Source organism: Biomphalaria glabrata, chromosome 6 (genome assembly GCF_947242115.1).
Source record: "Biomphalaria glabrata chromosome 6, xgBioGlab47.1, whole genome shotgun sequence".
Lineage (NCBI taxonomy): Eukaryota > Metazoa > Mollusca > Gastropoda > Planorbidae > Biomphalaria > Biomphalaria glabrata.
Window position 1 is genome coordinate 3,657,367 of NC_074716.1, and position 25,187 is coordinate 3,682,553.

At 32.3% G+C, this 25,187-nt stretch overlaps 1 protein-coding gene across 1 annotated transcript; it reads left to right on the forward strand.

Annotated features, from left to right (window-relative positions):
* Positions 1 to 68: 68 nt before the first annotated feature.
* On the forward strand, positions 69 to 24,231 carry LOC106070308 (DNA-directed RNA polymerase, mitochondrial-like). Its single transcript, XM_056033396.1, has 32 exons — positions 69 to 293; positions 1,361 to 1,531; positions 2,177 to 3,273; positions 4,219 to 4,317; positions 4,442 to 4,600; positions 4,998 to 5,066; positions 5,781 to 5,882; positions 7,046 to 7,189; positions 7,717 to 7,810; positions 9,095 to 9,168; positions 9,363 to 9,494; positions 9,819 to 9,935; positions 10,382 to 10,423; positions 10,676 to 10,752; positions 10,929 to 10,998; positions 11,623 to 11,758; positions 12,042 to 12,172; positions 12,308 to 12,408; positions 12,573 to 12,693; positions 12,824 to 12,908; positions 13,026 to 13,137; positions 14,236 to 14,314; positions 15,275 to 15,400; positions 15,945 to 16,067; positions 16,665 to 16,742; positions 16,939 to 17,127; positions 17,348 to 17,478; positions 18,041 to 18,139; positions 18,859 to 18,931; positions 19,039 to 19,142; positions 20,540 to 20,607; positions 21,510 to 24,231. The coding sequence occupies exons 1-32, from the start codon at positions 161 to 163 to the stop codon at positions 21,557 to 21,559; spliced, it is 4,386 nt and encodes a 1,461-aa protein (XP_055889371.1). The 5' UTR covers positions 69 to 160; the 3' UTR covers positions 21,560 to 24,231.
* The last annotated feature ends 956 nt before the right edge of the window (positions 24,232 to 25,187 follow it).

Here is a 25,187-nt window from a genome sequence, read left to right on the forward strand (position 1 = left end):
GTAAAGTCCTATAGATTTAAATTATATAAAAATTTGTTTTATCCTTGGTGGCAATAGGTGCATGTGGTTTTATACAATACAAGGTCGTCTGGAACTGGTTATAGTTATAGTATAAGTTATAGATATCTAGGGTTATATACATCTAATTTAATGTTTAAAAATGTTTCTCGGTAAAATTGGTGCAGATCTATACAAAAAATGTATCGCTGCACGAAAGGATGTAAGGAATGTGACATTATTCACAACTAAATATAAGAGATTTTCTTCTTTTAGTGGAGTAGCTACATCAAAAGGTAATATATAAATATAATGAACGATCCCACGTCTATAACTAGTATAAGTATAGTTTAATAGGAAAGCGAAAGTAGCCATTTATCGATAGATTTTCCTTCAATCATACTTCAATGTCAATGAATAAAGTTACAAAGCTTTTATGAATTAAGAATAGATCTAGATCTAAATTACAGAGTCTAGTAGACACTCTAGAATCTTGATCCCTATTCAACTAGTGTGAACTAGAATATACTATTTACTATATTGATCTCTCGACTAATCATCTAAATCTAATTACTAGGCCGCAGGCCCTACTTAGACGACTTAGACTTAGTTACTAGTAAAGTACTAGTCTAGGCTGACTAGGTCTACAGTCTTAGACTTAGAGTTTAGTTAAGTTTAGTCAGTGTTACTGTTGACCATCACTCTGTTAAGTCTGTTGAAACTTGAATGTAAATTCTAGAATAAATCTAGTCAATTTAGAAAGATTAAATTATTTTATTATATATAATAATGTAATAATATATATTATATTTTATATTAATTACAGTCTCTAGTGACTAGACTTAGACTCACTAGTAATCACTTGTCACTGGTTATATTTATAAGTTATAGTTAATGTAAGTGTAATATAAGTATTATAAGATCAATGTACACTACTACAGTATGACTGAGTATTGTACTTTAATAACTTAATGATAGTAAATTAGTTTAATTATAATTATTTAGTAATTTTTCACTATATTTAATTTTAAATCTAGAATTTTTAGATCTATAAATCTATATATATGACTAGTTAGTCAAACTATATTAAATCTGTATAAATCTAGTCTCTAGGTCTGGATCTTTTAATATAAATCTTCTAAATTCTTCATTACTTCAGCAGAGAAGATAATTCCCTCTTAATCATATCTATGTGTCAATCTAGTCATGCATGCTAATCAGTGATTGTTGTTTTGTTTTCAATCTAAATAATTAAAATGTACCTTAAAGAAACATTTATTTTTTACTGTTATATAAGATATTAGATCATATTATGAATGTTTGTAATATACTTGTGAAGTAATGAAAATTAAATCTAATTCAGCAAAAAGCAGCGTCCCAGTTTCACATTTTACAACTGCCACCAAGTACAACTACTCTACATCAGTCAGACCACAGATGACGGCCACTTTACAACAATGGAAGAAGAAGAAAAGAAAAAGTAAAGCTCAACAAAAAAATGAAATGGAACAGTTACAGCAAGATCTTGTCAAAAGTAAGGGGGGGAAAAAAAAGCTGCATTTAATGAATGTCTGTAAGAAGTGATAATTTATGGAAAAAAATGTTTTGTTAATAAACATATTGAAAATTTTCAAAAAGCAGGCAATGTTTATTCACAATGCAAACAAAAAAGGATATAAATAGGACATTTTTTAAGTCTGTCAGCTCTAATGGTGATTATAGGCTCCACAATTTATTTAATCTTAAGAAAACATTAAACAAAATTAATTAAGACTTACATGAATTAGATCAGATATTAATTTTTAACCTTTAAACAATCTTTTTTTTATTATTTTTGAGATACAAATATTTTTAATAATACTCACAGCCACACAATTCTAAGCTTATGATGTCCATAGTCTTAGGGTCAGATTGTGACGCTATATGTTTGATTGCCTGTAATGTACTCATTACATAAATGTACAATGCAATTTATTTTAAATTCTTTTACTCTCCCAAAACTCAATCTGCAAGTCTTTTAAATACTACCTCTTTTTACCTTTTGTAGTAATGTCCAAACTATTTTTAGAGCTTATGGAAAAACTTCAATCTAAAAATAAAATTAATGTAATAGCTGCTTTATGTTACATGACATAGATAATCATGTTAAAATAATATACTTTTTTTTTTTCCTTTTCAGTTTTAACAAAAAGAGCAATCCAGCTAGTTAAAAACAAGTCGCTTTTAGATGCTCAGCGTAGAGTCATCTTGACTCATGCATTCACAAATATGTCTGGTGGAAATGATGGTGAAAATCACTTGTCTCTTATATCTTCGGAATCTTGTGAGTCCGCCGCCCTGTCAAAGTTCATCAATAAAAGTGACTTCATCGCCCATCAAGTAGAGGCTCATTTAACAAACCCCAAGAGACAAAACATGGGACAACATGTCAAGCAACAAACTCTAAAGGCTCTCAACGGATACCAACATGCTCCAGCGAGACCTGCATCACAGACAAACACATTTCTCTCTTCGGCCGTCACATTAAAACACTCTGCTGTTAAAACACAGACAAAACAGCCTAGAAGTGCACGGAAGTCTTTTTTATATTCTGAATTATTCCCAGAGAGTTTAAAGAGCCATTCTATTTTACCCACTAAGGAATCAAATTTTGAATCAAATTTCAAAAACTTTGTGGCCGAAATAGAAATAGCTAGAAACAAAAACCTTGATGTTAGTCATAGCTGGAGAGAGGAGTATCATAGTACTGATGCAGAAAAGTCTCCTCTTTCTACAGGTTTTGTCAATGAAAATAACACTAATACAGTTCAGGTAACATCAGCTTTGCACCCAGAGGTTGTGATTGGGGGCAAAGTGAAGCAGGATCTCCATATAAGAAGGGATTCAATCAAACAACAGCTGACCATTCCATCAGACATCCCGCCGAGTCTATCATCTCCTGCTATCATTCCACCCAGTTTCATCACCGCTCATAACACAGAGCATGCTGTTGATGTTCTGTACGATGCTTGTGTTCATGACGGTACGGTGGCTGACAGTGAGGAGGCACTTGAGGAATCCAGCTCGGTCAAGTCCAGTGCTGCAGTAGCTGGTGTTAAAGGCAAATACCTTAAAGATGGCAAGACCATGAGAACATCGGCTAAAGAGGCTGATAAAGTGAAAGTGTCTCATCAAAACCACAAAAAATATTCTAAGTTATCTAATCTCAATGTGAGTAATGAACTCCAGGAACTGATTGAAAAGTCATTTGTTGACGCCTGCTGCTTTTCCGGAAATGTGAGTAGATTTTTAAAATGTTTCTTTTCCCTGCTCTCAATACCCTCCCCCTCCCTTTAAACAAATTAAGATTTACAAAATACAAAAATGAGTTTATATTAAGCTTCTCAAATTCAAATATTTATGCTATTTTTTTTATTTTTTCTACATCATTGGTAAATTATTATTATTTTTTAGTTTGTGTTGTAATAAACTGATTTGTTCAGTTTAATGTCATAACAAGCAAAATGTAAAAAAAAAATCCTTTTTTTTTAAAAAAAAAAACAACAAAAAACAAAGCTTATAATGTAAAGGGGAAGAATTTCATCCTTAAAACTATATCAACTAATAATGTACAAGTTATTTCCCTTATTTGATATCAAACAAAATAATTAATCACCAATAATTAATTGACCAATTGAGTTCTTTTGTTTATTGATTCATTTTTTGTTAGGTACATAAAAAATTGTTTAATGCATCAACTTGATCGGAGAATGTGTGAGGGGAAAATAGCGCTAACATTTATTTAAGGATACTAAACACAACAAATTTAGCCATATCTGTGAATACTGAAGTATTAGTTTCCCTTGTTGCTATAAAATAAAATTTAATTAATTACCAGTAATTAACCAGTAGTTTACTTTTTTTGCTGATTCATGTCTTGTCTATGTCTATGAATAATTGTGTCAAGTTTCAGCTTGATCCGAAAATGGGTGTGGGAGAAATAGCATGTACACACTTTTTGACAGAGTGAATTGATATAAGCTTTGTAAAAATAGTGACAGCTTGCAGTAGTAGTATTTAAAAAATTATAAAGATAATTTGTTTGTACTACTCCAAAAGTGATAAAGCTGATTTTTTCTTAGTTGATGTTTGTAACTTTGAGTGAAATATATTTACAAATACTATCAATTTGGATAAGGACATAGTATCTCTGTTAATATTTTTTTTACCCATTTTTTTCAGGTTTTACTAGCTGTGAGAAACCTACAGTATTTATCTTTGAAACAAAAGATTTCCTCTGTTGATGTTTTCAACAGACTTATTCACTCACTCGCTAAAAAGGTTTTTAGATTACATATTTTTTTGGTAATAGAAATACAGACCTACATTCATGACATAGAAGTGTTGGAATAAAATTTAAGCTACAAAATACCTTGATGGGGGATTTCTTTTTTTTTTTTTCCAGAAAGATTTGAAAACTGTAAAGATCTTGTTTGCGATGATTGTAAAACAGGGGCTGTCTCCAACTTTACAGACATATGCAGCTTGTTTAGAGTGCTTTGGGCGAATGAATAAATTTGATGTTGTCCAGTGTCAGAAACTTATTAGTGATGCAAGAAACAAAGTAAGTTTTTCAAAATCAGTTGTTGTCATGTTAAATCTCTTCAGTTGTTATCATGTTAAATTTCTGTTCAGTTGTTATCATGTTAAATCTCTGGTTTTTTTTGTTATCATGTTAATAGTTTAATAGTTGTTAATATATGTCAGACCTCTTTATAGTTACTTTAGATCTCTATTTTGTCATGTAAGATCTCTGTTATTATATTAAATCCCTGGTTTGATACTAAAATGCTAATCAAAAAGAAACTTCTTCATATTTAATGCTATTGGAATTTTTGTAATAATAAATAAATATAATATATATATATGTATTTTGAAAAGCAATAACTCTTCAGAATATTTTTGTATGTATTTAAATTACAATGCTGATTTTTGAACTATTTTGTGTGTGTGTTGTTTAGGGTCTAGATATTGGTGAAATAGCAAATCAATGCAATTTTGAATCTGATGAATTTAACTTTGTTTTAAAGGTATGCATTATTTGTCTTTTAGTGTTCAATTGTTACTTTAAATACCTTATTTGTATACATTTGTAATGCAACTTTTACATTATATCATAATATGTACTTCTTATTTTAAATTAATTTTTAGTAAATAGTAAATTTAAGTAAATACACCAGTTCGGTGTATTAGATAATGTAGTAGACATTGCATAGCATTTGATAACAGCATATTATTTTTCTATGGCAAATCCAAGTAAAAGAGCTTACAACTCAGCTGCAAAGAAACTAGCTAGATGAAGAAGAAATTATTTATCATATTTGATTAATGGACCTCACAAGTTTATTTGACTAATGGACCTAAAGAGTCTATTTGACTTATAAACAAACTTAAAGAATGTCTTTGACCAATGGACCTAAAGAATGTCTTTGACCAATTGACCTAAAGAATCTATTGGGCTTATGAACTTATAGAATGTTTTTGACCTGTGGACCTAAAGAATCTATTTGGCTTATGAACCTCTTTGACCTGTGGACCTAAAAAATCTATTTGACTAATGAACTTAAAGTCTTTGATTTGTGGACCTAAAAAATCTATGACTAATGAACTTAAAGTTTTTGACCAATGGACATAAAGAATGTCTTTGACTAAAGAACTTAAAGAATGTTTTTGACTTGTAGACCTAAAGAATCTATCTGGTATTTATTTATCTTAATAAACTTATGCTCTAATGTTTTTTTCAGGCTATAAAAGCCGTGGAGCCCACATTCCAGCCCAACCCTCCTCACTATGACTTGAAATACAAGCATGAACTGCTGACATATTTGAACACACCAAATAATGAGGTAAGTCAGTTTGAATTACTCAATCCTTTTTTTTTCTTAATATTTACATATGAACTTCTCCCAAATCACTGATTTAAAAACAAAAAAAAAACCTTGTGTGTTGTGTATTTTTTTGGTGACCCGACAAAATAGCACATACTTATATATGATGTGTATAAAAGTACCAGATTTTAGTGAGTGAAGATTCTGGGCAGCATTTTTGTTGAGGTCTCTCTCTACCTTCTTCAATATTAATAGATCTAAAAGTATGCCATATTTGCAAAGAACAAGAGTACTTTAAAACTTTATCTCATTCCCCTTTTTCACCAATGTTTAACTTGCTAAAAAAACATGTTTTTAAAATGTGGTGACCCTGTTCAAGGTTTAGGTAAAAGATGATGTGTTACTCATGTGAGTTATAGCATGATCAGACATCTTGATTATCTGCGGCATCTCTCTTTGATCAAACCAGGGCGTCCCTTTCCCCCAACATTGGAAAACTTAGGTGTGTCAGGATTAGTTAAGTTGGTGATCACATTTCTTATACAGCCAAATGTTTGGTTTCATCTCAAGCTGTGACTGACCAATTTGGTCATTAATTTTGCTTTTTTCCTGTCTGTCTTTGTTTAACACAATCACATTGATATCATAGTTCAGGAGTGTCAATTTGGAGTAGGCCTCAATCAACTTCCCTTCTCTCCCAGGTACACCCTTAATGAGAAAAGAATAGGAACCCCCGCCCTCCTCTCGTTATGGTGCATTCTTTTACATGACAAAAATCATCAGTTGTTTTTTTTCTAAAGTTGACAAGTATGGAAGTATCTTTGTGTGCTTTTGAAGTGCAGTTTTGGAATTTAAATAAATGATATATTTTGAAATTATTCATTTTAGATTATTATATATTATATAATATTATTATTATATTATTATTATGTTTGCATATTTATATTTCAAAATATTCAAAGTGTTTCCTGCAAAATGATAGAAAAATAATGATAACATTAAAATAAAAATATTTACTCTATTCATATTTTACAAAATATAAAGTATCTCTTACTGACAGAAAAATATTTTTTCCTCGCTATTTTTTAGCCGCTATTTTGTCAGAGAATTTTATTTTTCTAGCTGCACCTCTTAAATGTCCATAACTGTACTATATTATCTCTCCACATTTGAACTTTCAGGCCTTAGAAAAGAACCAATATGCCCTAGACATGAGCAAGTCAGACATGATGCAAAGAGTTACTGCCCAGCTTGAGATGGAGCAGAAGGGAGAAGTGGTTGTAGATTCTATCTACACCAATAGTAAAGGAAACAGTGAAAAAATGGTGAGTACCTGTTTGTTAGTTCCTGTCCCTCTATTTCAATGACATCAAGTCACATTTTTCATAACTATAAAAATGTACTTCAATGGGCAAAAAAAAAATGTATTTAGCTTATTATGATATTAGATAGGACAAAGTTCATAATAGCAAGGTTTCATTAGAAATGTGTATAGCTTTTTACCAATCTAACTTTACCAATCTTTCATTCCATTTTTTTGTTTGTTTGTTATTGAAAAAACACATTAAAACATAATCTTGGAGCTTTGAAACTATTTTGTAAATAATAGTTCTATTATTATAACTTACAACAGTTATTGCCATGGTAATGTTTAGTTGAAGTTTATTTACAAAGTTACTGACAGTTCTACTTTGAATTAGAGAGAAAAAAAGGGTGTGCCTTATTGTTTGTATTTAAATTAGATCCTACATTTTGAAATGGATTTTACAGATAGTTCAGATAGTATCACTCTGAGTGTACCACATAATTTTCTGCTCTGTATTCTACAATCTAATTTCTGTGTTTGTTCCAGAAATGTTTACAAAAGAAAGTCCTGGAGAGCTGGAATAAAGTTTTACTTGATGCTTTTCAAGAAAGACTTCTAAGTCTAGAGAAGAAAGCTAAAGGTAATAGAGACATTGGGGAACATTTCAGTTGCTCCTAATTATTAAAGTATTTGTAACATCTGAGGTCTGTGTGCTACTGGGGTTTGTGTGTTATTGAGTTGCACTACATATTTAGTTTTTGTTTGTTCAGTCAGTTGGGCCTTTTTCTTTTTAGTTGAAACTTTTGAATCTAAACTAACCCTGACAAACGTAACTATTATACACAGACTTGAGTCTGATTTAGCAGACATAATGAAGTTTATTTACTGAAAATACTACATGATAAAATGCTGCATGTTCTTCAAATGTCCAGCAACAAATCACTGGTTAGATATGAAATGAAATGATATCCTTCATAGTCGTTAAAGAAACTAAATGAGTAGGATCCAATATAACAAAGTACAGTTACATCCGTATCACAGCGGGTAGCAAATAATAAGTCCTCTAGAATATGTGTATCTCACACCCAGTACAATTACAATCCTAGATCACGTCCGCATCACAGCAGGTAACGAATGGCAACTTAAATACATGTGTACTGCCCTGAGTACTGAAAGCGACTAACTTGAATTGAATTTAGTAATTCTCACTTCCTCTTTCTACTCAGAGATTTTTCTTGATTTATCACCTTTTTCGATTTTTGACCCAAGGTAAACAAATAACACTTAATGTTAATTGGGGCTGTGACAGTATTGTTGCATCTTTGAATACCAGGGATTAGTCTCATACATTACATTATATTTATTTTCATACACTTTATAATCCTAAGTTAGTAAATTTTAATAACTAGATTTACTTGCTTGTACAGCATGTAGTGTTGACTGTCTTAACCAGCTGCTTGGTGAAAACAAATCAAATAATATGGACAGTAACTATGTAAATTAAAAGTAAAATTCCCTAATTTTAAGGTCATCTGTTTCTGTGGCCAAAGGTTAATGAGTAGGGTGTCATGTGGCCAGTACAATGACCAACCGCTTTTACTTTCCCCAACTTAAGTCAGATACCCACCCATTAGTTGGGTGGACTCAGGGGGGCCTAAAAAATCCTGAAATTAAAATTCTGTCTTCACTCTTTACTTTATAAACACTTGTTTGGCCAAAACTGGGATTTGGATTTTAAAAGTTTGACAATTTTGATCCATATGGACATAAAAAAGTTATCAAAGCTTTGGGCAAAAAAAAGAACAGTTTAAACTTTTAAAAAAATCAAAGCAGTAGACTTAAAGAAACAATTACAGTTGACTTTTTTAAAATTAAGTAATTGAACTTGTGAATCTTTGTCATACTTTTTTTTGTCTGACTCTAGATAATGGGAACATGACATTGTACCCCTATTTGAAGTTACTTCCTCCTGAGGATTATGTGAAAATTATTTTTACTGTAAGTAAAATTTTTCATAAGTTTGAAAACAGTAACAACATTGTTCAAAATTATTTCTATAAAGAAAACAAAAATGAGTTTTAATAACACAAATTAAAGAAAAAAAGAGAACTTCAAGTTGATTCAAGGCGCTTCTTTCTTTCTTAGCATTAATTATCTCTACACATGTTTTACCTTTGTATTTTGTTTTCAAGTGTCTCAGAGAGCTGTTTTCATCTACGGAAGGCTACAGTCCAGCACAGACCACCATTAAAAGTATGCTGGGGCAGGCTGTCAATCGGAGGTACAATATTGCCTATAAGACAGCGGCAGGTTTGGATGAGAAGGTAAGAGTGAAGTAGGTATGGTTTAAAAATAACTTTTAGCATTTAGCTTGACAAAAATCTTTGATTTTAATGTAATTTTCTATTTCATTCACATCTATTTGGTTTTAGCCTTTATCGTCTCCCTCTATCTGGATATAGTATTTATTATATAGTGTTTATAGTTTTTATTATCCACATCTATCTGGTCATAGTATTTATTATCCACATCTATCTGTTCATAGTATTTAATCTATCTGATCATAGTATTTATTATTCACACCTATCTGAATCTATTGACTTGTTTAATGATATAGTTATGAACTTTTTTTTTCTCTCCATATCTAGATCTTAACTTTGTATACAAATTATATGGACAGTTACCTAGACAAAGACTATGTGTTAGACAATCACAGGTGTATGTGGCTGAGGGCTATGGGTGAAAACTTTGACACTGTCAATATGGTAAGAACAGTTCATTCATAAGGAGATTTTGTTTTTGTCTGTCTCACCCATTTAAATAGAACATGACCAAGTCAGATATTTATATAGGTCTGTTTCACTTCCCTGTGTGTTAGAATACTAAACGTTAGGTTCTATTTTCCCTTAAGGAAAAAAAAAAAAGAAAATCATTTAGCATTAACTGTCATTAAAAAATTGAAAGAGGTCTCAAAATTGAAGCTGATTTCAAAATTTTAATTTCATTCAAGTCTCTGATAGTTACTAGTATGATTTCTAACTTAATGAAATAAGGACCTTTGAAAAGTTATAATGATGTCAGTTTATAAGGCAGTAGACTTTCTGTTGCAATATTTATACATGATAATGAACATATTATATTTTAATGACAGGAAAATCTCAGTTGTCACTGTGTAACATAAATAACACCATTTTGTTGTGTTTGTTTTTAGGATTTATCTCAAAAGAAATGGCCTGGTCCTATCCATAAGGAGGTAGAGTATTTTATAATGTACAGTGTGTATTAAATAATAATAGTTAGCTGGAAAATGTTTCAAATAAACATTTATTTTACTGTCTTAGCGCATCTTTTTTATGTTATACAATTTTTTTTCCTCTTCAATTGTATTGATTTGGCTACCAAATGACTTAAAATGTTAATTTACTATACATATTTATTTGTGTGTGCTACTCGTCAACATCTCCATTGGTTAATTTGGTGCATGGCTGTACTTCAATCATTTCAGATTGGCAATTTTCTGCTGGATATGATTTTGTATGATCTCAAAATTAATGCAAATTTACTGCGGCCCAGCTTACCTCAGTACGGTCACTTTTATTTATTTATTTTATAGAACATGATTATTTTTATTTAAGAACTTAACTTGCAAGTGAAAAATCTAGCTATAAAAATTTAGATTTATTTTGTAACAATTCAATATTTTTGTGTTCCTGCGAGAAGAGGACAATAGTTTTTAAATACACGCCATTGTTTTCTAGGAGAATGGTTCCTGCTTTCAGTACCATATATCGTCCAGATATCACAATGTTAAGCTCATCAGAAATAAAGGTACCTTTTTATCTTGCTTGTATCTGTAGTTCTAAAACTAATGACTTTTTATCTTGCTTGTACCTGTACTTCTAAAACTAATGACTTTTTATCTTGCTTGTGCCTGTAGTTCTAAAACTAATGACTTTTTACCTTGCTTGTACCTGTACTTCTAAAACTAGTGACTTTATACCTTGCTTGTACCTTTACTTCTAAAACTAGTGACTTTTTACCTTGCTTGTACCTGTACTTCTAAAACTAGTGACTTTTTACCTTGCTTGTACCTGTACTTCTAAAACTAGTGACCTTTTACCTTGCTTGTACCTGTATTTCTAAAACTAGTGACTTTTTACCTTGCTTGTACCTGTACTTCTAAAACTAGTGACTTTTTATCTTGCTTGTACCTGTACTTCTAAAACTAGTGACTTTTTATCTTGCTTGTACCTGTACTTCTAAAACTAATGACTTTTTATCTTGCTTGTACTTGTACTTCTAAATATAATGACTTTTTTTCTCTTGCTTGTACCTGTTGTTTTAAAACTGACTTTTTCTCTTGCTTGTACCTGTAGTTCCAAAGACTTTTTATCACACCAGCCATTTTTCATTTAAAACTATATTTATAGTTTTCTTCTTTTTGTCTGACAGCTTCATCCCATAGTGGCCAGGCTGTTCAAGGTTGATAGTATTGAATCTTTTACCTTTGATCCTAGCATAGTACCCATGTTGTCTCCCCCTGTGCCTTGGGTGTCTAAAAACATTGGAGGACTTATGCTTGGTTCTCGTAAGTTATTTTGGTCCCCTATTTTATTAAATGTGCACATTTGAATTTGAATCTTTAAAAAAAAAAACAACCTTAAAATTGTAAAATAACTTTAAAAAACCCAGAACAAACTTAGAAACCACTTTTCTGTACTTTTTGTCATTCAGTTGAAACCAAACTATTTGTTGTCAACCAAGATTACCTTATGAATTGTTTCAGAGTAGGCACATTGTGTAGCTGCCAATTTAAAGACATGTTGTGTGTCCTAGTGCATAACTTGTTTTTCTGTATTATTTTTCTTTAGCTGCGCTTATCCGCATGGGGTATGATATGCATCATCTGGACATTCTGAAAAATGTGAAAGACTCCCAGTTCCCGGCAGTATTGGACAGTCTAAATACTCTCAGTGCTTGTGCCTGGATAATAAATAAACCGGTATAAGTCAAGTTCTCCTTGCAGTACTAGTGTGAATGTAGTAGTAATAAAGGAATTGCTTTGGTAATAAACATTTGATGTGTGTTTGTGTATGACATAAAAAAAAAATTAAATGTAAAACTTTTTTTGTTTCAGGTCTTGGACCTTCAGATAGAGATATTTAACAGCAATGGAAATTCTTTATTGAAAATTTCTCCACCTGCTGCTGATCTCCCCCCCTTGCCTACTATCAAAGCGTAAGTTGATCAGAATGTAGAATTGTGTGTGCTAACAGAGTATTGAGTTGAATCTGTTGTAAGACAAAGTCTCTTTTGGATTTGTAAAGTGGTTTGAAATTGTTGTAGTACTTGTCTGCTATAAAGAAAAAGGTTGAAATGTTTATGTGGTCATGTCCCAACAGAGAAATGACCATGAAAGATAAAGCTACAGTCTACAGAGAGAGGATGCAGCTCCAGCAGCAAAAGCAAGATGTCCATGGATTGTGGTGTTCAGATCTTTATAGACTCTCCATCGCCAACAAAGTAAGAATTCTTTTTTTATTTCAAATTGTAAAAAAGGATTTGTTTTGTTATAGACATTTATTTAAGACATTTTTTAACGAAACATTATTTTAAATAACAATTGGTTTAGTCCAATTCTCTTTGATTCCAGTATCGTGATGAGATCTTTTGGTTTCCTCATTCCATGGATTTCAGAGGGCGGACATATCCTCTGCCACCTCATTTCAACCATTTAGGTAAGAAAAATATTTTTTTTTTTAATGATTACCTTCATCAGCGATGAATTTATTTTCTCATGATTAGTACATAATTTGTAAGACCATAAACTGTATCATTTATTTTTTTTTTTACAGGGAGTGACAATGTCCGAGGCATGCTGCTGTTTGCTAAAGGGAAACGACTTGGAGAGAAAGGTTATGATTGGCTGAAAATTCATTTGGTGAATTTAACAGGTTTTAAAAAAAGGTATGTGAAGTAGCCACTAAGAAAAAGTTTATTAGCCGTCACAGTTAATAATGTTGTGTAGTGGGCACATCACTTCAAAACAGAGGGAGTCTAAATAATAATGTTGTGTGGTGGGTACATCACTTCCAAACAGAGGAAGTCTAAATAATAATGTTGTGTGTGGTGGGTACAGCACTTCAAAACAGAGGAAGTCTAAATAATAATGGTGTGTGGTGGGTACATCACTTCAAAACAGAGGAAGTCTAAATAATAATGTTGTGTGGTGGGTACATCACTTCCAAACAGAGGAAGTCTAAATAATAATGTTGTGTGTGGTGGGTACATCACTTCAAAACAGAGGAAGTCTAAATAATAATGGTGTGTGGTGGGTACATCACTTCAAAACAGAGGAAGTCTAAATAATAATGGTGTGTGGTGGGTACATCACTTCAAAACAGAGGAAGTCTAAATAATAATGGTGTGTGGTGGGTACATCACTTCAAAACAGAGGAAGTCTAAATAATAATGGTGTGTGTGGTGGGTACATCACTTCAAAACAGAGGAAGTCTAAATAATAATGGTGTGTGTGGTGGGTACATCACTTCCAAACAGACGAAGTCTAAATAATAATGGTGTGTGTGGTGGGTACATCACTTCCAAACAGAGGAAGTCTAAATAATAATGTTGTGTGTGGTGGGTACATCACTTCAAAACAGAGGAAGTCTAAATAATAATGGTGTGTGTGGTGGGTACATCACTTCCAAACAGATGAAGTTTAAATAATAATGGTGTGTGTGGTGGGTACATCACTTCCAAACAGAGGAAGTCTAAATAATAATGTTGTGTGTGGTGGGTACATCACTTCAAAACAGAGGAAGTCTAAATAATAATGGTGTGTGTGGTGGGTACAGCACTTCGAAACAGAGAAAGTCTAAATAATAATGGTGTGTGGTGGGTACAAACACAGGAAGCCTAAATCCCTGTCAAAACTTGTGAATTTCTTGGATAACTTTTGATGTCACACTTGATTATTTGACTGCTTTTCATAATTACACATCACTCATTGAATGTTAAAATTGAATCCACTAATGCTAGTGTCTGTTTTCTATGACTATCTAGATGTTCCAACCAAGAGAGACTGGACTATGCTAACAGCATTATGGACTTGATTCTGGATTCAGCTGACAGACCAATGACAGTAAGTGGGGTAGCAGCTTTTAGTTCACTGTAGGATGTCACTTCCTAATTTATTGGTCACACTTATACTTCCCTTTGTTTACATTGACCAATCATGCCAGGTATATGCATCAAGTGAAGGCTAAAAATAAATAAGTAAGATAATATTCTTCAATATTTGTATGGTCTCAAAATGAATTCAGCATAACAAAATGGATAGAAAACAAGACATCTGAAATAATGCTCAAGTCAGTTAATAGATGCTATTGATCATGTTCGCTTGATGAGTACACATTTGTTTTCCTTCGAATTCCTTTAATTTTGATAGTATTTCCATTGTCATCAATTGCGTTGATTAACTTCTAAATAATGTACTGACTAGGTTTAGGTTTGTAAATATCACACTTTTGACTCTAAAAGAACTGTTTAAAACTGGGGTTGTTTAATCCATTAGAAACAATGCTGCTCGCATTATTTTTTTTAGATCAAAAGATTTAATGTCTGTCTGGTAGAATATGGGCGTAAGGTTTCAGTGATTGAATGTCATGGTCGTTTAAGTTCGGTTTTTGAATTCCATGGTATTAGAGGTTCAGGGTTTGAATCATGGTAGTCCAGGGTTTGAGTCTCGAGGTAGTTAAATGATTTATAAATTTTAATAATAAGAGTTTAATGATGAATAGAGATCTAAATTTTAATGTGCATTTAAAATAAACTTATGTTAGAAGCACATGAAGCGGGTCTGTCTTTTTTTTGCCAAATCTATTTTGATATTCCTAAGACTGTTTTAGTAAAAAATCTTACTGGCATTCATTCAGTTGAATCGATTTTTTATTTAATCAATAATTTATTCTATAGTTTGAAAATATTTGTTGTTTGTTTCAAAAATAGTTCAAATGTCTGTGTTGAAATTTCACATTGAGTTTATAGTACTTACGTGTTTGTTTCCTTTTATGTTGCATAATACATTTGTACTGATCTTCAGGGTAACAAATGGTGGCAAAAGGCTGATGAGCCCTGGCAAGCCTTGGCATGCTGCATGGAGATAGCAAAAATTGAAAGATACACTGGCAGAAAGGAAGATTACATTTGTCACTTCCCAGTGCATCAGGTAAGGTTTTAGTCTAGCTGTGTTCAGAAATGTGTCATTTGTCCTTGCTTTTGAAATAAGCTTATTTAATGAAACATGTAGAGAATGTTTGACTTTGTAAAAGGAAAGTAAAGTTTTCCTTTCAGACTTTGCAATCTAAAGGGCAGATGATGTAAAGGTCATCTGTTGATGTGGCCAACAGTTACGAGGGTTTCATGTGGCCAGCACAACAACCAACTTCCTTTACTTTTCCTTAACTAATGTCAGATACCCTGGCTGGACTCAGAGGTGCCCAAAGATCATCCAATTTAAAATCCCAGTCTTCACCAGGATTCTGATTGACTATGAAGCATATTTAAGTAGACAATCTATCAAAGGCTTTGAAGAAATGTTAAATGAAGTTGATGTTAGTTTTGAAAAAAAAAAGTAAAAAAAGTTTTTTTTTTGCCATCCCTTTATTGTTTTTTTTTTTTTAAAACAAAGTCTTGGTTGCAATATGTATGGCAGCTATTGTAAATTCACAAATTCAATCTTTATTAAGGTCTGAACTATGTTTGTCCAACAGGATGGCTCATGCAATGGCCTCCAGCATTATGCAGCTCTAGGTCGAGATCAAGCTGGAGCTGAGTCTGTTAACCTCCATCCTTTTGAAAATCCAAAGGATGTGTACAGTGATGTGGTGGAACTGGTACGTACAATTAAACATTTTTTTTTACACTAAAGCAAGACACCTTGCCCCTAGTTGTTCTGATAATTGTTTTAGGTAGATATTATATGATCATTTATGTCTTTCAGAAGATGGATAGGCTATATCTTTTCATTTTTTTTAGGTGTTTTTCTATTTAAATTATGTGTAGAACAGTTGCCCTCAATAGATTTAAGGATGATATTATTGTCAGACTCTTGGCTGTGTCATTGTCTTAGGGAAGAGTGTTTCCGTTATTAACCCAGTAGCCTCTATTTCCATATTTTATTCCTGTCTTTTAAACAAAAAAAAATCTCATTGGACAAAAAATCTCTTGAGTTTCTACAAACAAACAAAAAAAAAACACATTTAAAAAGAAAACAAATGTTATTTAAAAAGTCTACTTCCAATAACATTTGATCAGAAGAAAGTAACAAAATGAAAATATCTAAAAACATCCAATGTTCATTCATAAGTTTTTTTTGTTTTTTTTTGTTTTTTAATGTGCGATTCGATTGACATTAACTGGTCACAGTTTGATTGTAGTTTTAGCTTCATATTGACCACAAAAAAAAAATTCATTCCAATTTGTCCATTCAGGTTGAAAAAATTAGAAAGAGAGATGCTGAACAGGGGAATGAAATTGCAAAAGTTTTGGAAGGATTTGTCAAACGAAAGGTAGGATTTTACAAAATAAATATATTAATGGAAACCAGAATTAGATCCTTCTCTTCAATGCTTGTTTAAAAAAAAATTATACTTGCTAAAATTGTGTAAATAAACAAATATGGACAGTTTCTTTTCATAACTTTTGTTATAGAGGGAATGTAACTTAGAGATTACGATTGAACTCTGTTCTATGTGACAAATCCAGGTGATTAAGCAAACCATCATGACTACAGTCTATGGAGTGACTCGGTTCGGGGCTAAGCTTCAGATCCATCGCCAGTTGAAGGATATCAAAGACTTCCCAATCGAACAAGCATGGCCGGCAAGCATTTACTTGACCCATACGACCTTCAGTTGTCTGAGAGAAATGTTTACTGCCACTAAAGATATTCAGGTTCGAGACGATTTCTATCATAGCCTTCCATTTTTTAAATGTGTTCATTGACTTCAAGAAAACTTTTGGGTGAAGTTTTATACAGTTATCTGCAGTAAAAAAAAGATCTTTCTCATCCTTGGTAATTCTAACACAGAAATGTTTCCATGAATGTCAAATGTTTTGTTTTGATAAATTGATAATGTAGTGTGAAATAAACATTTTTTATTATTTCCACCAGGACTGGTTGACAGAAACTGCTAGACAGATTTCAACTTTTGCTCCCGTTGACTGGGTTACTCCCCTTGGTTTTCCTGTTCTTCAACCTTACTTTAAGAAAATTTCTAAGGCTGAAACTAAACATGACAAATTGTAAGTACAGGAGCAGCTTTCAGAGAAGTTATAGCCGCTTTTGTTAGTCAATTACTAAGTTATAGCCACTTTTGTTAGTCAATCACTAAGTTATAGCCACTTTTGTTAGTCAATCACTAAATCATGTAATATTCAAAAGTTATGTGCAATATCAGAGTTCATAATTTGATAAGTTATATAATGTCTGTTGCTATATGCCTGTGGGTTTGCTAGGGTAAAAAGAGCTATATGAAGTATGAAATGTAATAAGATACAATTGTGGTAGAATGATTTCTGAATAATAATGGCTTTTGTATCAAGACCAAATATTCTTCTGTATACATTAACATACTTCGTTAGCTGTATAAGCTAGTTTGTTTTAAAAAAAAGGTTGTTGAAAAGATATAATTCAAACATAATTGTACAGAACTAAATATTTGAATACAAATGGTCAGTAGGACAAACTATATCCTCAAAATACTTGTAGTAATACATATTACTTATGAATGATTATGATTAATACTATAATTGATTTATAATCTGTTTGAGGGTCTGATTGACATTTCTCTTCTATGTCTACCAGTAAACCTAATGGCATGAAACAAAAGAATGCCTTCCCACCAAACTTTATCCATTCCCTGGACTCTACGCACATGATGTTAACATCTTTGTATTGTATGCAGTAAGTAACTGATGCTTTGACTATTATCTGAGTGATTTGGACTTTTAGGGAACATTTTAAAATTGTATGTAAATTTATTTAACTCTTCAAGACCGCAATGACGCTGACAGCGTCCAGTCCCCCGGCCATGATAACGTAATGACGCTTCCAGTGTCCAATCACTATTTCCCTGTTTACTTCTTTTTCTTTTCTAATCCACGTTTTCAATCCCTTAAATGGTTTAAGTGAATTATTCATCCCTAGATCTAGTAAAAGTAGTAAACGAAAGGGGGCGTCGCCCCAGCCATGCCCTAGTATATCTAGAAAGAAACCTCACTAAAAGTGTAAATATTGATAAAGTTTGTTTTGTTATGTTTTTTTTAATAGATCAATTATTTCATACAATAATAATGATTGAGGACTGTTGAAATATTCTTTTTTTTACTTGGGAAAGTCAGTTTTTAAAGATCAAATAAAAAAAAAATAAATTTTCATATCTGAAATTACCTAATTTTTTTTCCAGTGACTATCTATAACATTGAAAGATAAATTATCTTGTAGTACATTCAATTTCCAACAAAATTTTATATAACATGTCTATGTTTTAACAAACAGAAAAAACAGTATGACGTTTATAAAAAGGCATATGTGATAAAAATTGTGGGGAAAAAAAAATAATTCCGGTAGAATGAGACAAAAATTACGTTTTTTAAGAGTTAATAATTTTTTTCTTTCTCTAGTGCTGGTACTACTTTTGTCTCTGTTCATGACTGCTACTGGACCCATGCATGTGATGTGCCTATTATGAACAAAGTAAGTGTCTAGAATTATCATGCGATGTAACAGAATTCTCTCCACTATTATTTTTGTGCACACACAGGCTGTTCTAATAGCTTAAAGTTGCTGTTTGAAATTTTCAGATCTGCAGGGAACAATTTGTCAGCATGCACAAACAGCCATTGTTGGAAGATTTGTCTGAACATTTGATTGACCAAGTGAAGAAATACTCTCAACTACCTCATTTGTAAGTACTATTACTATTAGCTGGTAATGCTCTAGATTGTGGTAAGAAAGATGTTTTTTTATTTGCCAACGTGGCACAAATTATCAAAAGAGAACAATTTATTTAAAGTCTTTTTGTAGACCTTTTCGTTTGTTTTATCTTGGGTGTAGTAACCAGAAGTTTGACCCTGCATCTGTATGGAGACATGCTGATAGGACTAGCCATTAGTAAAAATTGGCAGTTGCTCAAGAAACATTTTATTTTTGTGAGACTATTCTCTTTTGCTTGTTCAGAACCACATTTGTTTGACCCATTCTGAACAGCATCACATTTGTTTGACCCATTCTGAACAGCATCACATTTGTTTGACCCATTCTGAACAGCACCACATTCGTTTGACCCATTCTGAACAGCATCACATTTGTTTGACCCATTCTGAACAGCATCACATTTGTTTGACCCATTCTGAACAGCACCACATTCGTTTGACCCATTCTGAACAGCACCAAATTCGTTTGACCCATTCTGAACAGCATCACATTTGTTTGACCCATTCTGAACAGCATCACATTTGTTTGACCAACTCTGAACAACATCACATTTGGTTAATAAAAAATGTTATGAATGTATATAAAAGGTTTAACTTTTTAAAATGTGTGCCCTTTGTGTCTGCTAAATGCTGACTATTTTCTGTCATATTGGTACATTATGTTTGTTTTTATTGCCTAGTTGGCTGATTATGTCATTGATTTAGGTTTGCTATCTATTTTCTGTCATATTGGTACATTATGTTTGTTTTTATTGCCTAGTTGGCTGATTATGTCATTGATTTAGGTTTGCTATCTATTTTCTGTCATATTGGTACATTATGTTTGTTTTTATTGCCTAGTTGGCTGATTATGTCATTGATTTAGGTTTGCGATCTATTTTCTGTCATATTGGTACATTATGTTTGTTTTTATTGCCTAGTTGGCTGATTATGTCATTGATTTAGGTTTGCGATAATTGGTTCTGATCCAACATGGTCTTCTTACACATTAGTTATGGATCTTTCCAGATATGTGTTAAAAATAACTGTCTATTGGTACTTACTGGTACTTAAATTTTTTAACTCGCAAAGTGATGTGTTGAACTCTGTTGAATTATTATTGAAATAAACGAATGAAGATCTAATTGGTGTTAATGTCAAGTTAAATTTGTTTCCTTTTGATGTCTTGAAGAAGCTCAGTATTGAGATATTGTTAGATTGTATTTACCTTAATGCCTTTTGATAAATTCTCAAGGTTTTGTTCTCACTATATGGAGTAAATTTTCAAAAAAAAAATTACTATATAGATTAGTTGGTCAGGCAAATAAAATGACATTATACAAAAACTAGAACTTAACAAGCTGTTTAAACATGATTTGATCTATTCCAGGCAAGAGGAACTAAAAGACAAAAATGTAGCCTCATTATTGAAACTGCTGACTGATATTCCAAGAAGAGGTAATACTATTCTTTGATCTTTGCTTTTCTAGTCCATCTTGTTTTTTGATTCCTTTATAACGAGAAGGTTTTGTTATGCTTTTAATTATTATTATTATAGCTTTTATATAGCGCTACTTTCATGCCTATAGCATGCTCAGAGCGCGTTTGGTCCAATTTCATTTGTGAACCAGTGGGGGGGGGGGGGAGGGGGTATCTAGGAGTTGGTTTTCCGTGCTGCCTTTAGGCGCTCAGTAAATACAACTCTGCCCGAGTCGGGTGTCAAACCTCGAGCCCTTTTCTAGGTAGCCAAGCCAAGTTCAAGCGCACTTGGCCTCTGGACCACGCTTCCCACCATTTCATTCTTAGTACTCATAGTTTATAAATAATTATGTTGTCATGAAGTTTTTGGCAACCGAGCATTTTAAACTTATTCCATGACCTTTTGATGGCTACAGATTGATATGAAATACATAGTCATTCTAAAATCCCATGTATTTTTTAATTTTTTTTTTGAAATCTCATTTCTTTTCAATTTTAATTTTCGTGTGTACTTAAAACCTTTGTCTTTGTTAGCCCACTTTATACAGACTATTATAAGAGTACATAATGTGAAATAAATTCCTCCTATAGTGTAGTTCATTTTGTGCAATGACAATAAAGAAAACATTTAAGTGGCTAATTGTATAGGCACATTTAGTTCACATGCAGTAACGTTTTAAGAGTCATGGAACAAAGTAACTAGTAACTACACAAACTGCTTGACACTTTTTGTTAATTTATTGAGATCTATGAAACATTTTTTTGTGTTTTTCCATAGTTACATTTGATTTCAAAACTTTTATATATAGCCTATATATATATATATTTATTTATTTATTTATATAGATTGATATAACACTTTTTTTTTTATTCTTCCATAGGTACATTTGATTTAAACAATGTCCTCAAGTCAACTTATTTCTTCAGTTGATTTAGACTATTTTGACTTTGAAATGCAGGAAAGGAAAAAGACTTGAGTCATTTTAGTTTCTATGTATAAAAGAAATACTACTTTGACAAAAAAATACTAAGCCCAATCAATGAAGGCCTAGTGGAAATGATGAGAATGCTGCTTCGCTCAAAATAAAACTTCCTAACTCAATGGACAAGACATTAAGCAATTGCTTGAGTAAAAGCCTGACCGTTGACTGATTCACTAAAGAAGATGTCTTCTGGCTAGGAGAGGAATAGAAATTTGCTTGTGTTTACCATTGCACCATCTTTACCGTGTACAGCAAAGGTTTTATGATGATAAGTGAGAGATAATTGGATACTATCATGACAGTAATGCTGCCTAACAAATCTAACATTGGTAAATCATGTTACCATTACATGAATTTTATCTAGCTCAAGGCTGTCCACCTTTGTGACTGTCATACATCTTATTTTGTATTCTACTTTAGATATATCTTAAAACCTTGCCAGTTCTGGGTTTAAAAACCAAGGGAAAACAACATTGGTCTGTTGTATGTAGATGAAATTATAAGCCATAATTGTTGATCAAATTTTTTTTACTGAATATTTTTCAGCCTAAAGTAAATGTAATCCACACTATTAATTTGCTCAGGTTCTGTAAAAGGAATAGTTAGTTTGATCCTGTAACTAGTGTCATGTACAAGAAATCTGGTATAAACATCTTAATGTTTGTACAGAACTATGCATCTGAAGAAAAAGTCTATCAAAACTTTGCTAGTTGAAAAAAACTTCAACATTAAGTAACCTGATCCTTACAGTTTGTAATTACATTACATGTGATTTCTCTTCTTTACATAAGTAACCTCTATTTACAATCTCTAATTGAAATAATGGGATTCAACTTGACCTTGTCCTTCTTGCTGAGGAAGAACTAGTCAACACGATGTTAAGGGTAATAGTCTTGTGTGTTTGGTTGCAGGGATGCCATCAACTATTTGCTGTTTCTATGTGGATTGATGCACCGGTATCTAATGAGAAAATGTATTGCTTGACTTCCATTGGTGATCCTCTCAGAACTGTGTATCTGGTCTTTGGAAACATTTCAGAAAGAAAATAAATGAAAAATGTTTTCCTTAGAAGCACATGACTAAAAGTGTTCCACTGAAAATTTAGAGCGGCAGATTAGCTTTCAATGTTTTGATTCCTATACGCAGAAAGACATTTCCATGTTTTGTAAATTCCTCATTTTCAACTTGTATATGTGCCATTAGAGTATGGGCTGCCTGAATCAGCCAGGTAAACCAGTGACTAAAAGATTTAGTCTCTAATTCACATGCACGGCTAGATTAAACACATGGGATGTGTGTAGGAGGCAATGATTTTGTTTTGAAGAGTGTCTGTAATTTATAAGATGAGAAATATAGCTCTACAGAAGGACAATGTCTGTTTCTGTTTTTTATTAAGAGCACATGATGAAAGTAATTACACAAATTGTTTATAACTTTGTTTAGATGTAGTGAAATCTATAAAACATTTTTTTTTTTGCTCTTCCATAGGTACATTCTAATTAAACAATGTTCTTAAGATTTCTATAAATTGTTGCATATTAGAATTAAGAACAAGTTGTATCTACTGCTAGCTGTTAGATGTTGTTTAACTAGTAGATGGGCTGGTAGATGTACACATCTGCTGGTATTGGGAGATATAAAACAGCTGGTAGATGTAGGTCTGCTGGTATTGGGAGATTTAAATCAGCTGGTAGATGTAGGTCTGCTGGTATTGGGAGATTTAAATCAGCTGGTAAATGTAGGTCTGCTGGTATCAGCTCTTAGGGTTCGGAAATAAGATGTGAATTAAAATCAGCACTTTAAGAGTATATAGAGACAGATCTATGTATATTTGGAAGTACAAGGACTATCCATGCTCAAGATAGCTGAGCATGTAGAACACCAATAACCTTGGACTAAGAAAACACCAAATACTTATATACTGTACTGACTTGTGCCAATATAAAAGTATCCATCTACATACTATCCATTATTTCTAATTGCTATTTGGATCTCAGCAATGGGTGACATTAACATTGCTTGTATAAACACATTGTTCAATGGACCTCATTCACCAATCGTAAACAAACAATATATAGCCACATGATTCTCTATCTCTTCTATACAAATTACGATCTAATTTTAATACACAGTGGCTATCACAAGACAGTTTTTTTTTTCGTTCTTTTATCAATATTATCACGTGACTAAATGTTTGTTTACGATTGGTGAATGAGGTCCATTGTTAACAAAAGAAAAGTGACAAAAAGCTTAATTACTTCATTAGGTCTGGGTAGACCAAGTTGTTCCCATGTGACAAGAAATTCACTTTATTTTATCTTGCTGCCGATGCATGCTTAATTGTTGCTTTTGTTTTCTAATAATTAGATTGTAAGGGCTTGTAGATTTAAGTCCTGAATTTGTGTGCTTGCAATGTCGTTATAAAGAGTTTGTCAGAGAGTTTGTCAAAATAGAGAATGAAGTGATAAAGAAATGATAACAGAGCTGGTGCTCAAATATGCCTTGAGTTTTACTTTTTATATTGTAACAATTGCCAAATTTATCTGTGATATAATTATTATGCAAATAATAAAAACATAAACTTTGAAAAAAAATTGCTGTTCATTCTTTGTTTGGGTCAACATATACGAGCAATCATGACTAAGCTTATATAAACTCACTCACTCTGTCTTGTGTGGTACACATTTTGTACACGTTATTTCTCCCACACCCAATCTTGGATAATGCTGAAATTTTGCACAATTATTTCTTTAACCTGACAACACAAGAATCAATAACAGAAATAAACCAATTAGTTATTGCTTTTTTTTTCTATTAATTAACTTGAACATAAACTTGTTTCTAAATCAGTTTATCATACTGAGTTTATTAGATATAAAGTTATCTAAAGTAATATAAGTGGATCAGATATTTGGGGAGCGAAAGCTGGACACAGTCGATCATGTGGGATGTAAAGAGATCAGGTTCAGATTTTGTGGAGCAATATGTCAACAACTAAGATGTTATTACAATGCACCACAATGTACACAAAACAATGTAGGCCTACAACAAACACTCATTTGAGAGATGGAGTGGCCTCTCCATTGCTGAGGGAAAGCCTGGGCTGCCCACACGTCAACACTCGCCCTCTCTTCCATACTATAATTTAAATATTTGCAGGCGTTTTGCAAGATGATCATCTTTCTATGCGATCATCTGAAAGCGTTAACCGTCAAATAACCGGCTTCTCTCTCTGAAATAATTGGCACTATTTTCGTAAAAATGTACGATTGTTGCTCCTACGTCACTAGGCTAACAACTGGTGTCATCCAAAAGGTAAGTCGCATGCATGACTCACTGCGGAAGAATACTTTTCAAGTTTTCATGCTTCCGTTCTTGTATTTCTGAACCGATTTATTAATGGCAGAGGATACCTCAAGACCACTGACATTCCGTCCCGCAATAAAGTTCTGCGTGGCCTATTGTCTCAATGTTGTGTACACAATGCAGCCGTATTCAGTGCACTGGTTTTCAAAGAAACTATTTATTATTGTGGGAAAACTACTCTTGTGAAAAGAAATATGATTTCAAAGCTGG